Source organism: Alexandromys fortis, unplaced genomic scaffold, assembly GCF_014885135.2.
Source record: "Alexandromys fortis isolate MF-2015 unplaced genomic scaffold, M_Fortis_MF-2015_v1.1 scaffold_91, whole genome shotgun sequence".
Taxonomy (NCBI): domain Eukaryota; kingdom Metazoa; phylum Chordata; class Mammalia; order Rodentia; family Cricetidae; genus Alexandromys; species Alexandromys fortis.
The window spans coordinates 6,809,568-6,822,650 of NW_026067968.1; the positions used below are offsets into that span (position 1 = coordinate 6,809,568).

The 13,083-nt window shown below is 45.0% G+C and overlaps 1 protein-coding gene across 14 annotated transcripts in view; it reads left to right on the forward strand.

Annotated features, from left to right (window-relative positions):
• Klc1 (kinesin light chain 1) overlaps positions 1–13,083 on the forward strand; it is a 49,435-nt gene that overhangs the window by 13,263 nt on the left and 23,089 nt on the right. For 13 of the 14 annotated variants that reach the window (XM_050154637.1, XM_050154635.1, XM_050154641.1 and 10 more), the window contains exons 3-9: positions 5,437–5,667; positions 7,099–7,177; positions 8,084–8,309; positions 9,902–9,989; positions 10,488–10,589; positions 12,614–12,787; positions 12,876–12,975. In XM_050154637.1, the coding sequence (XP_050010594.1) occupies positions 5,437–5,667; positions 7,099–7,177; positions 8,084–8,309; positions 9,902–9,989; positions 10,488–10,589; positions 12,614–12,787; positions 12,876–12,975 (1,000 nt within the window). Of the gene's footprint in view, positions 1–5,436; positions 5,668–7,098; positions 7,178–8,083; positions 8,310–9,901; positions 10,129–10,487; positions 10,590–12,613; positions 12,788–12,875; positions 12,976–13,083 lie in introns of those variants that run through there. The other variant, XR_007594036.1, reaches the window with a different exon arrangement.

Below are 13,083 nucleotides of genomic sequence, written 5' to 3' on the forward strand. Positions count from 1 at the left end.
AGTTCTCTGGGATTGTGGTTTGTAGGCTGGCTTTCTTTGCTTTATGTTTAAAAGCCACCTATGAGTGAGTACATGTGATAATTGTCTTTCTGTGTCTGGGATCCTCACTCAAAATGTTTTCTAGCTCCATCCATTTTCCTGCAAAATTCAAGCTGTTGTTATTTTTTTCTTCTGTGTAGTACTCCATTGTGTAAATGTACCACATTTTTCTTATCCATTCTTCAGTCGAGGCATTTAGGTTGTTTCCAGGTTCTGGCTATGATAAACAAAGTTGCTATGAACATGTTTGAGCACATGTCCTTGTGGCACGATTGAGCATCCTTTGGATATGTACTCAAAAGTGGTATTATTGGGTCTTGAGGTAGGTTGTTTCCTAATTTTCTGAGAAATCCCCACACTGACATCCAAAGGGGTTGTACCAGCCTGCATTCCTACCAGCAATGCAGAAGTGTTCCTTTTTCCCCACAACCTCTCCAGCATAAGTTGTCATCAGTGTTTTTGATCTTGGTCATTCTTATTCTTATAGGTATAAGATGGAATCTCAGAGTTGTTTTGATTTGCATTTCTCTGATGACTAAGGATGTTGAACATTTCTTTAAGTGTCTTTCAGCCATTTTAGATTCCTCTGTTGAGAGTTCTCTGTTTAGATCTGTACTCCATTTTTTTTTATTGGATTATGTGATCTTTCAGTGTCCAATTTCTTGAGTTTTTTGTATATTTTGGAGATCAGACCTCTGTCTGATGTGGGGTTAGTGAAGATCTTTTCCCATTCTGTAGGCTGTTGTTTTGTCTTGTTGACCGTGTCCTTTGCTTTTCAGTTTTAGGAGATCCCATTTATTAATTGTTTCTCTCAGTGTCTGTGTTGCTGGGGTTCTATGTAGGAAGTAGTTTCCTGTGCCAATGCGTTCAAGTATATTTCCCACTTTCTTTCCTATGAGGTTCAGTGTGACTGGCTTTTTTTTTTTTTTTTTAATATTTATTTATTTATTTATTATGTATACAATATTCTGTCTGTGTGTATGTCTGCAGGCCAGAAGAGGGCACCAGACCTCATTACAGATGGTTGTGAGCCACCATGTGGTTGCTGGGAATTGAACTCAGGACCTTTGGAAGAGCAGGCAATGCTCTTAACCACTGAGCCATCTCTCCAGCCCTTTTTTTTTTTTTTTTGGTTTTTCGAGACAGGGTTTCTGTCCTGGAACTAGCTCTGTAGACCAGACTGGCCTCCAACTCACAGAGATCCGCCTGCCTCTGCCTCCCGAATGCTGGGATTAATGTGGCTGGCTTTATGTTGAGGTTTTTGATCCATTTGGACTTGAGTTTTGTATCTAGTGATAGATATGGGTCTATTTTCATTTTTCTACATGTTGATATCCAGTTATGCCAGTACCACTTGTTAAATATGCTTTCTTTTTTCCACTTGATATTTTTTGCTTCTTTATCAAAGATCAGGTGTTCGAAGATGTGTGGATTGATATTTGGGTCTTCTATTTGGTTCCATTGGTCCTCCTGTCTGTTCTTATGCCAGGACCAGGCTATTTTCAGTACTGTAGCTCTGTAGTAGAGTTTGAAGTCAGGAATTGTGATGCCTCCAGAAGTTCTTTTATTGTACAGGATTGTTTTGTCTATCCTGGGTTTTTTGCTTTTCCAAATGAAGTTGAGTACTGTTCTTTCGAAGTCTTTGAAGAATTTTGCTGGGATTTTGATGGGCTATTTATTTATTTTTTAAGATTTCTTTGTTTATTATGTATACAGTGTTCTGGCATGTGTGCCTGCACACCAGAAAAGGACACCAAATCCAATTATAGATGGTTGTGATCCACCATGTGTTTGCTAGGAATTGAACTCAGGACCTCTGGAAGAGCAGCCAGTATTCTTAACGTCTGAGCCATCTCTCTAGCTCCCCAGTTTTGTCTTATATAAAGAAAGTCACCACCGAGTGAAGTGTTTACCTAAATTGTTCTATTATTAATAAAATCTTAGGAGTCAGGTGTTTGGACATAAACCTGACAGATCAAGAAAGCAGCAGAGGAATGACTATCTGACCCTCTCCACCTTCCCAGAATGAAGAGACCATGAATCTCTTCAAACCCTTCCCTCTCCTGTTTCTTTCTATCTGGGCCCTCTAAAAATTCTATGGCTTATTCGGGTCAGCTAGTTATGGACTTCTCCCCCTCCCCTTGATTCAAGGTTGACTTACTAATAGTCTCAGAGTGTCACAGTGCAACCAAATATCCCTCAACATTTCTCCCCTTTTGTCTAAATAAAAATGAGAGGTTTTAAATCTAACATAGTTAAATTATATACAATAGGAACAATTATCAGATATTGTCTAAATAAAAAGGAAAGGTTCTAACTCTAACATAGTAAAACTATATATAATAAGAATAATTATCAGGTAAGAATTACATTTACAGTGTCCAATCCATTTGTATTTGGCAAGTTCAGAGAAATTACTCTATTATCTATTCTATCTTTTTGTTTTTAAAGATTATTTTATTATGTATACAATGTTCTGCCTGCATGTGTGCCTGTAGGCCAGAAAAGGGCACCAGATCTCATTACAGATGGTTGTGAGTCACCATGTAGTTGCTGGGAATTGAACTCAGGACTTTTGGAAGAGTAGCCAGTGCTCTTAAACACTGAGGCATCTCTCCAGCCCTATCTGTCTATCTTGATGGGTCCAAAGTTTTATACCTAAAACATTTTGTATCATAACTTGTATTACCATCTTAAAAATATCTTTTTAGATCTTAAAACATTTTCTTAGATAAACAACTTGAACCTTTATGTCTTTCAACCTTATAAACTTTATATCTCTTTTGTAAGTTTCTTTTCTGAATTTGGTAACAAAGGAAACTGTAATTATCTAGTCTTCAACCTATTCAGAGACCTGAGAAGGATAGACTATTACCTGAATAAACAGGAAGTGCAGGGCAAACAACTTTCAGCACTGTAGAAATGACAGAGATGGGTGCCTGGACAGTCACTCGAGGTTCCTGTGCAATGTTGGGGTATTAATCTTTAGCCTACAGGCCTAGAATATTTGATAGACTTTTCTGTGAAGCAGGAATTTTGAAGGGCTGTCCTAACATGTCTTGGCAGTCACGTTTTGAGTCCTGTTTATACAATTTGGACAGCATATTGTCGGTAGTTGAGGCAAGGGCAATTTCCTTGCCCAGTGGCTAATTTTGTCACAAATGAAAGCAAACTCCATGTGGGGGTTTTTCAATGCCTATCAATGTTCTGTGAAGTAGAGTGGTCCTGCCAGGGGCAGACACGTCTCACTGTCATAAAAACCCTTATGTTATTATTCTGTAGATGTCTGAAGTGTTTGAAGATCATCTGTGTATCTAGAATATATCTCTATTTGGCCTTGAAAGCATACCTATTATAACTATAAGTTTGATTGTTATAGATGACTAACTCCTAACTTGCATTTCTTTATTATCCTAAATAAATTATAATAGTAGCTTTCAAGGACTAGAACTTTACATTTTGTTGGTTTGTTCGTTTTGTTTTGTTTTTCAAGACAAGGTTTCTCTGTGGCTTTGGAGACTATCCTGGAACCAGCTCTTGTAGGCCAGGCTGGCCTCAAACTCACAGAGATCCGCCTGCCTCTGCCTCCCGAGTGCTGGGATTAAAGGTGTGTGCCACCACTGCCCAGTAGAACTTTACATTTTTAAATGAGCTGCATGAGTACAATACTTTAAACAAGAGCAGAACCATACACACAGTATGGTCTAACAAAAATAATCTTAAATTTGTATCAATGTGCAAAAATCCATACCAATGTAAAATATTTGAGATTAATAGTTATTTTTTAGTGTAAAAGTAGATTCAGTAATCTACCTTTATATCCTATCATTCCTATATCTCCTCTTTTATCTTTTCAGAAAGAGATTCCTTAATCTCACTTCCTTTGCTTAGTTTCCTTCCTGACCATGACCATTAACAACTGCAACCAACCCCCCTAATTGATGATAAGAATCCATAATCCACTAACAGCCAGAAACCTCTTGGGAATGTAGGCATTGTGTTCTTAAAATTACTTCCTGTTGTCTGGGGGTAACAGCATCTTTAGGAGACCCTGGGGAAATTGAGATGATCGTCAAGTCCTGGGAGAGAGAGCTGTTGTCCAGTCTTGGTGTGATGGGAACATGTAGGGTTTATCTGAAGTCCTGACTGCACCATCTCAGCTAACTGCCTTGAAATTGTCCCGAGCAGTTTGTAGTCCAAAGCTGATTTCTGGGTGATGTTTGTCAGCTTAGTGGCATCTGCAGGGCCCCATCATCTTGAAGACCTCAAGGTCGCTGCCAGGATTGGTCACGGTTCCCTGCAGGGATTTTAAATGTCATATGCTAAAGGACCACAGTCTGTTAAATACATCCAGGGCACAAACTTAGTTCCTAGTTACCTGTTTCAGATTCAAGCCAGAAATCATGTAGATGAATTCCAGATGGTTTCCAGGCTGAGAAGTGCCGTCTCTATTAGCTGATGCCCCTGGATGCACCAGGCTCACGTATACAGGGCTCTCTGCTTCCCTCTGCTGGGCTTAAAGGCCTATACCACTAGGACAGGCTTGTCTGTTTCTTGTGTGCATGCACATTCCTGCCATGGCATGCACAGGAAGGTTCAGAACGACCTATAGGAGTCCACTACATAGGTCCCAGGAATTGGACTTCGGTCATCAGGCTTGGTGGAAGTTCTGTTGTTGAAAGGTTAGGAACATGGATTCTTTTGCTTGGTAGATGATAAGTTTTGTTTGTTTGTTTAAAGGAAATAAGAAAAAGCCTGCCTTATGGTATTTCATATCTGCCTCTGGAGTGTTGGGATTAAAGGAGTGTGCCACCACCGCATGACAGTGTTTCATATTTTATACCTAGAAGAATGGTTGTCCAGTTGCTGTGCTATGACCAGAATAGGCAAATACATGGCAGGTAGAGGGCAAGGCCAAAGCTCCCTGGCTTCCTCTGCCTCTTGTTGCCTTAGTATGGCTAGGATTGTGCTGGTATTTTCAGCAGTTGGTGGTAGTTTTGGAGATGCTTCCCTTAGTGGTGAGGATGATTTGCATTCTACCCTCCTAGCTCCACCTCTGGCCCCTCACCTGCCTGCCCTCCAACAGACACATGTACCCTCATGTGGAAGACGGCCCATGTAGTTAGGCTGGCTGGTCTGCTTAGAAAGCGGAGTGGATCAGAAGAGGAGGCATGTGTATTCCCAGTTCGCTGGAGGTACTCTCACAGAGAAGTGGCATGCAGATGTTCCAGCTTGTACTGTGACACTCAGTGTGTAATCCGTGCAGAGGGCTAAAGGAGAAGTAAATGGCAGGTCTTGTTTACATGTACCCAGAGAAAGTTCTGTGAGTGAGCTGGAAGCCCACATGTGCCCAGGTCTCTCCAGAGGCTGCAGTATGCAAACATCTCTTTTGATCAGGTGATGATGGCCCTGTCCAATCACCTGAATGCCGTGGAGTCAGAGAAACAGAAACTACGTGCTCAGGTTCGTCGTCTGTGCCAGGAGAACCAGTGGCTGCGGGATGAACTGGCCAACACACAGCAAAAGTTACAGAAGAGTGAGCAGTCTGTGGCTCAGCTGGAGGAAGAAAAGAAACATCTGGAGTTTATGAACCAGCTGAAGAAATACGACGATGACATCTCTCCCTCGGTGAGTGGCTCTTGCCAAGTGTGGTACCCATGCTCTGCTCCAGGAAGTGCCAGTAGGCAATCTAAAAGCAAGTCTTGTCCAGGTGTGGTGGCTCATGCCTGTAATGGCAGCACTTTGGAGGCACAGGCAAGGTCAAGGCGAGCTTGGTCTCTATAGTGTGCACCAGTTCAGACAGAACTATATAACAAGACCCTGTCTGGAAGAAAACAGAGTAATAAGAGCAAGTCTTTGCATTTTACTAGGGAGTTTGCTACCAGTTCTGTTCACAGATGGGTTTTAGTTGCTGATGTTTGTGCTCAGGTCTGCTGACTCGGCTTTCCAGTTGATGCGTCTGGGCTTCTGGGCTTTGTTTCCTTTGGCTTGTTTTTCATTGAGTGGGGCTCTTTAGTAGCGCTATGGCTTAGCTGAGTAGCTGGGGATGGAGATGGAACTGGAGCTTTGCATGTGATAAACAAATGCTTTTCCACTGAGCCGTGGCCCCGGTTCTTGCCTCCATCTGACCATCCTGACCATCTTTCATTTGAACAGTCCTCAGTTGTTTGCTTTTCATGGTTGGTGTCTTTGGAGAATGCATTGTGCATCTCTGTGGGGATGTTCTAGAAGGGAAACTTGCTTACAGTCTCTCTCCAGAGGCAGTGCTGTCACCCTCATCACTATGTTGTCACTGTTCTTTTTTTTTTTTTTTTAAAGATTTATTTATTTATTACGTATACAACATTCTGCCTCGATGTATGCCCGCACGCCAGAAGAGGGCGCCAGATCTCAGTACAGATGGTTGTGAGCCACCATGTGATTGCTGGGAATTGAACTCAGGACCTCTGGAAGAGCAGCCAGTGCTCTTAACCTCTGAGCCACCTCTCCAGCCCTGTCACTGTTCTTGTGCACTGTGAAGACAATGTAAAACCGACAGGGTTTTAGCTCCTTTCGGGAGCCCTAGTGTAGTCCACTATAGACATGAGACCAGGACTTCCTCCCCTCTATTGCTCTGGGAGGTATAGGTGTACCATTTTTTTCTGCTTAGCAAACAGGAAACATCTTTGATTTCCAGCAAGTCTTCCCTTGTCTGCTAGAATTTGATCTGAAAACAGTAGAAGGTCTAGAAACGCAGTCAGGCTCCGTGATGTCACACCACGGCCTGTAGTCGAGTTTCCTCAGTTTTAGTCCAGCAAACCCTGCCTTGCTCCTTTTATTTGTTTCCTTTTTGTCCTCTTGGGGTGGGGGTTACCTCAGGCAGGCCTTGACAGGGTAGGCAAGTTTAGCAAAGTTAATGCTCTTTACTAAACTGGTGGATAAACCAGGCTACAGATGATCATACATTTAATTCTGAAAAAACTGGCTAGCTTATCTGGTCTAGTAAATAAGAAGAAATGTTATGTTAAGGATTCCCAGGCAGCGTGGGTTCTGTGGAGTGATGCTCTGGGTCTCTTGTAGGAGGACAAGGACTCTGATTCTGCCAAAGAGCCATTGGACGATCTCTTCCCAAATGACGAGGATGACCCAGGACAAGGAAGTAAGTTGCACGTGTGTGGCCATGCCACTGAACATGTTGCATGTGTGCTGCTTTCTCTCTGGGGACATTTATGTCACAGTTTGCGGAGCCTGTTCTTAGCCTGTGGGATTACACAAGGTCTCACTATGATAGCCCAGGTTAGTCTGGGATTTTTTTTTTCCCCCAAGATAAGGTTTCTCCATGTAATTGCCCTGGCTGTCCTAGAACTCACTCTGTAGACCAGGCTGGCCTCAAACTCACAGAGATCTGCCTGCCTCTGCCTTGAGTGCTGGGATTAAAGGCGTGCGCCACGAGGCCTGGCCCCGTTTTTTTTTTTTTTTTTTTTTTTTTTTAAGATTAAAAACCTTTATTTTCTGTGTCTAAGTGTTCCATTTACACATCTATATATATGCATTCTGTGGTAGCCACAGAGGTCAGAAGAGGGTGGCAGAGCCCCTAGAAATGGAATTACAGCTGGTTGTGAGCTGCCATGTGGGTGCTGGGAACCGAACCCTAATCCATTGAGGAGCAGTAAGTGCCTACTCTTAACAACTGAGCTCAGACTCTTAATTCTTCTGTCTCCTCGTCCTTCTCAATGCTGGAACTGTAGGTATGTTCTACCTCTCCTGGGAGATTGCCTGTTTCCCCAAACTCTAAAGCAGATAGTATGTGTTGGGATATTAGCCTAGAGGCCAGACCACAGTGGACAGAGCTGTGAGTCTTTGCAAGGTTCCAGAAGTCAGAGCCGCTTACTTTTCCTTTAGTTTCTCACCTGGAGCAATCAGCCTGCAGGCTGTTACCTTCTGGCTTGCTCAGGGATTACCCAGGAAGGCTGAGTTAGAGTATGTGCTGACTTGGAACTAGGATGTGGGGTGAAGTGTGACCCGCTCTGTCCTAACCATTCTGCCATGCACCTTCTCTCTGCAGTCCAGCAGCAACACAGCAGCGCTGCAGCCGCCGCCCAGCAGGGGGGCTATGAGATCCCAGCACGGCTGCGTACACTCCACAACCTGGTGATCCAGTATGCGTCACAGGGACGTTATGAGGTGGCGGTGCCCCTCTGCAAGCAGGCCCTGGAGGACCTGGAGAAGACTTCGGGCCATGACCACCCCGATGTGGCCACCATGCTCAACATCCTGGCCCTGGTGTACAGGCTAGTCCTTGTCTTACTGCACTAGACTTTCTGAGAGGCAGCTTTGAACCAGCCTGCTTTTTGCAGTGTTTCATAAACGTCTATGAAACAGCTTTCCAGCCTTCCCATCCACTTCAAACAGCCAGCAGTTAATTTAGACTGTTCAGCCAGCTCGGTGATTGGGGTCTCATGGGACCAGAGAAGGTGCTGCCTATAGCCACTGGGCCACCGCTTCCATAGTAGCCACTTATGCCTTTCTACACTGACCAACGTATCCATTTTTGACTTCTTTTAAAAATCTACTTTATGTGTACATGTAAATAAGAACACATGTACATGTGTTTTGCCAGTTTGTATATGTGCACCATGTGTGTGCAGTACCCTTGGAGGTCAGAAGAGGCCCCCAGTCTCCTGGAACTGGGTTACAGATGGTTGTGAATTACCATGTGGGTGCTGGGACCAAACCTGGGTCCTCCTCAAGAGCAAGTGCTCTTAACCTCTGAGCTGTCTTTCCAGGACATTTTCCATTAGGACAATCTCCCAAAATGGGTTCTCATTTAAACCTTTGCCAGTTCTTTGTTTGTTTGTTTCGAGACAGGGTTTCTCTGTAGCTTTGGAGCCTGTCCTGGAACTAGCTCTTGTAGACCAGGCTGGCCTCGAACTCACAGAGATCCGCCTGCCTCGGCCTCCCGAGTGCTGGGATTAAAGGCATGCACCACCACCGCCCGGCCCCCAAATGCTTTTTAGAGGAGCACTGTCCCTTTTAGAGGAGCACTGTCCCTTTTTGCACCTGGGCAGTGCTTCCCTGTGGGGAGTGTTGGTCATTTCATCCTTGTTGTTAGTGTTGTCAGATTTTGTTTCAATATATATTTCTTTGAGTTTACATACACATACATACATTTACTTGGTTTTTCAAGACAGGGTTTCTCTATGTAACAGCTCTGGCTGTCTGGAACTAGCTCTGTAGATCAGGTTGGCATTGAACACACAGAGATTCGTCTTCCTCTGCCTCCCGAGTGCTGGGATTACAGTGTGTGCTACCACCGCCTGGCCATAAAATTTTCACTTTTAATCTGAACTTCCTGGTAGGCTTCAGTCTCATTGTGCTTGGTTGGTCCCTGAGCTCCTGACTGAGCAGGTTTAGGACAGGTATGGATCTCTGCCAACTTGTGACTTCGGTTGACTGCTGCTGGCAGAGATCCCGCTCTGTCTGATCCACACATAGACTCTGTCCACTGCTCTGGGCTGCCTCCTTAGGTTAGCACTGCAGGGAGTTTCAAAATTGCATTTAGGCTCCGGGCTAGAGAGATGGCTCTATGGTTAAGAGCACTGACTGCTCTTCCAGAGGACCTGGGTTCAATTCCGAGCACCCACATGAATGCTCACAACTGTAACTCCAGTTCCAGTGGATCTGACAGCCTCACACAGACAAACATACAGGCAAAACACCGATGCACATAAAATAAAGATAAATTATTTAAAAAAAAAGATTCAGGCTGGCTTATGGTAGAGAAAATGCTTAGCATGCCTGAACGCTGGGGGTTCAGTCCTCAGTGTCAGCAGATGGTTGGCTAGTGACCTCCAGCTGAACACTGACGTGTGTTTTGGTTTAGGGATCAGAACAAGTACAAAGATGCAGCCAATCTCCTGAACGACGCCCTGGCTATCCGTGAGAAAACCCTGGGCAGAGACCACCCCGCGGTGTGTATGCTTGCTTCTTCCAGCCATTTACACTTGGTTTTCCCCAATACATTTTTGTCCAGCTCATGCCAGTGTCGAGGTCAACGGGGAGGGTCTGAGAGCCACCTTGTCCCAGATGGCACCAGTAGGGTCTGCTCAGGTAGTGACATGCTCGTACACTCGGTCACTTCTGATTTGTAAGGTCACCTCCTCAGATCACTGGCTCACTTCACTTTGATCCAAAATCAAATCGCATGTCCTTTTCTAGATTTGTTCCCAAGAATTCATGTTGTCTTTTTATAGAGTGGTGAGATTTGCACAGAGGTCTGTTTTGGTTGGCTTTGCTGCTTCAAGAACAATTGAAAAATCAAGATCATGTTGCTTTGTTTCATTTCAGTGATCTGTTTTGTAGCAAATCCCTCTGATGTGATGAGTGTGTCACGTGCATGTGGGGGCATCTGGGACTCCCCTTCCTGTGGCATCTCTTACAGCAGCTTGTTGTGCCCTCTGTCTTGGCAGGTGGCCGCGACTCTGAACAACCTTGCAGTACTCTATGGTAAACGAGGGAAGTATAAAGAGGCCGAGCCACTCTGTAAACGAGCTTTGGAGATTAGAGAGAAGGTATGGGGCAGCAGAATCGTTTCTGGGGAGGTGGTCATTCCACAGTGTGAGAGCTGAGCACTGTGTGGTGTTGTTATGTTCAGTTACTTACAGTGACTCACCTTGAAAGACAGAAGCCTACCACGTGGGATTGTGTTAAGGGTGGCTGCTTCCTGCTGTTGATCAGGGTCCAAGTGGCAGGTGGGCAGTGCAGTGTCTCTCCATTTCAGTGGTGGTATGCACTTGTCATTAAAGAAATTTCAGTTTAAAAATAAGTTTATACCTGGGCAGTGGTGGTACACGCCTGTAATCTCAGCACTTAAGAGGCAGAGGCAGGTGATCTGTGAATTCATGGCCAGCCTGGTTTAAAAGTGAGTTCTAGGACAGCTAGGAGAGCTGCTACGCATAAAAACCCTGTCTCAAAAAAAACAAAACAAAAAGCAAAAACCAGCTGGGGCTTGGTGTTGAGTCAGCTTTCCAGGGAAGCTTTGTGAGCCGAGTCCTGACTCGCTGACTTCACAGTTTTGGAGGAGGGAGGGTAGGGCATGTGGAAAGGGGTTGGCCATGTGTAGGAGCAGTGCCCAGTGCTAAGAAGACCAGTTCTTGGCCAGTTTTGTTTGTTTTTCTGAGACAGGATCTTTCTGTGTAGCCCTGGCTGTCCTGGAACTCACTCTGTAGATCAGGCTGGCCCAGAACTCACAGAGATCCTCCTGCCTCTGCCTCCCTAGTGCTGGGACTAAAGACGTGCGCCACCACTGCCAGTACTTGACCAGGGTTTGGAGGGAAATAAACGAGAATTTGTTCTTCACTTGCCACTTGCGTCAGGCACCGTTTCTAGGAAGATGCCGAGGTGGGAAAGACACAGAGCCCTTGCCCTGCTGAGTTTGTATTCTAGGGGAAGGATTAGGCAAGGGAAGGATTAGCAGGAGGATTTTTGGCAGTGAGACAGCAGGTATGTTTATGAGGCAGCCAGAGGAGGCTGGGAAGACTAATTGGCATTAGATGTAGGGATGCCCTCACTGAGGTCCTGGGTGATGATCCCATATTAAAGGGCTGACTGGAGGAAGGCACACAACTGGACTGGAGCATTTCATGCATCTAAGCTTCCTTAGCAGACAAAGTGGCTAAGGAGTATGGAAGCTTAGACCTTCCCAGCACCCAAGATGCCAAGGCTGGACTGACAAGAGTTCATAACAAGCCTGGGTTAGAGAGTGAATTCTAGGCTAGCCTGTGAGGGACCCCCCCCCCCCAAATCTCAGCCAAAACAAAAACAGAGCCAGGTATGGTGGCTCAGGCCTGTCATCCCAGCACTTGGTGGGTAGAGGCAGGAGAATCTGAAGTTCTCGGGCATCCCTGGCTGCTTAGTGAATCAAGGCCAGCATGTGTTTTCCCATCTGAAAATAAAGGAGCTAAGGACGTGAGTGCTCACCCTTCCCTTCCCTCTGGCTGAGGTCAGACTCCAACTGCTCTTTTGTGATGTGGTGTGAGAGTCCTGTGAGGGCTTCCAGCCTGCATGTGGAGCACGTAAGCTACTCTCTAGAAGGGCTCTTTGCAGGAGGGTAGACAGTGGAACGGATGGTGTTTCTTTTTTTTTTTTTTTTAAAGATTTATTTATTGTGTATACAACGTTCCTACTGCCTGTGTATTTCCATGTCAGAAGAGGGCACCAGATCTCATTACAGATGGTTGAGAGCCACCATGTGGTTGCTAGGAATTGAACTCAGGACCTCAAGAAGAACAGTCAGTGCTCTTAACCTCTGAGCCATCTCTCCAGCCCCATATAAGTCTGTCTGTCTGTCTGTCTGTCTATCTATCTATCTATCTATCTATCTATCTATCTATCTATCTATCTATCTATCTATTTGGTTTTTCGAGACAGGGTTTCTTTGTGGTTTTGGAGCCTGTCCTGGAACTAGCTCTTGTAGACCAGGCTGGCCTCGAACTCACATAGATCCGCCTGCCTCTGCCTCCCGAGTACTGGTTTTAAAGGCGTGCGCCACCACCGCCCGCGGATGGTGTTTCTGATTCACTGTTCTTCACTCCAGGTTCTAGGAAAAGATCACCCAGATGTGGCCAAGCAGTTAAACAACTTGGCCTTGCTGTGCCAGAACCAGGGCAAGTATGAGGAGGTGGAGTATTACTATCAGAGGGCCCTGGAGATCTACCAGACAAAGCTGGGGCCCGACGACCCAAATGTGGCCAAGACGAAGAATAACCTGGTATGTTCCAGATGGACCATGAGTCCCCTGCAGATAAAAATCCAGCTGTGTTTCTGAGAAGGCACTGAGTGCTGTGTTTTATTTGAAGGCCTCCTGTTATCTGAAACAAGGGAAGTTTAAACAAGCAGAAACGCTGTACAAGGAGATTCTCACCCGTGCACACGAACGGGAGTTTGGTTCTGTGGATGGTAAGAAATATTCTAAGCAAATGTATTGATTGTATGTATGTATTTAAAAAAGTGGTTTCCAACTTGAATTGGCAATGATGCCCTAGTCCCCACAGCATGCTCACCCTA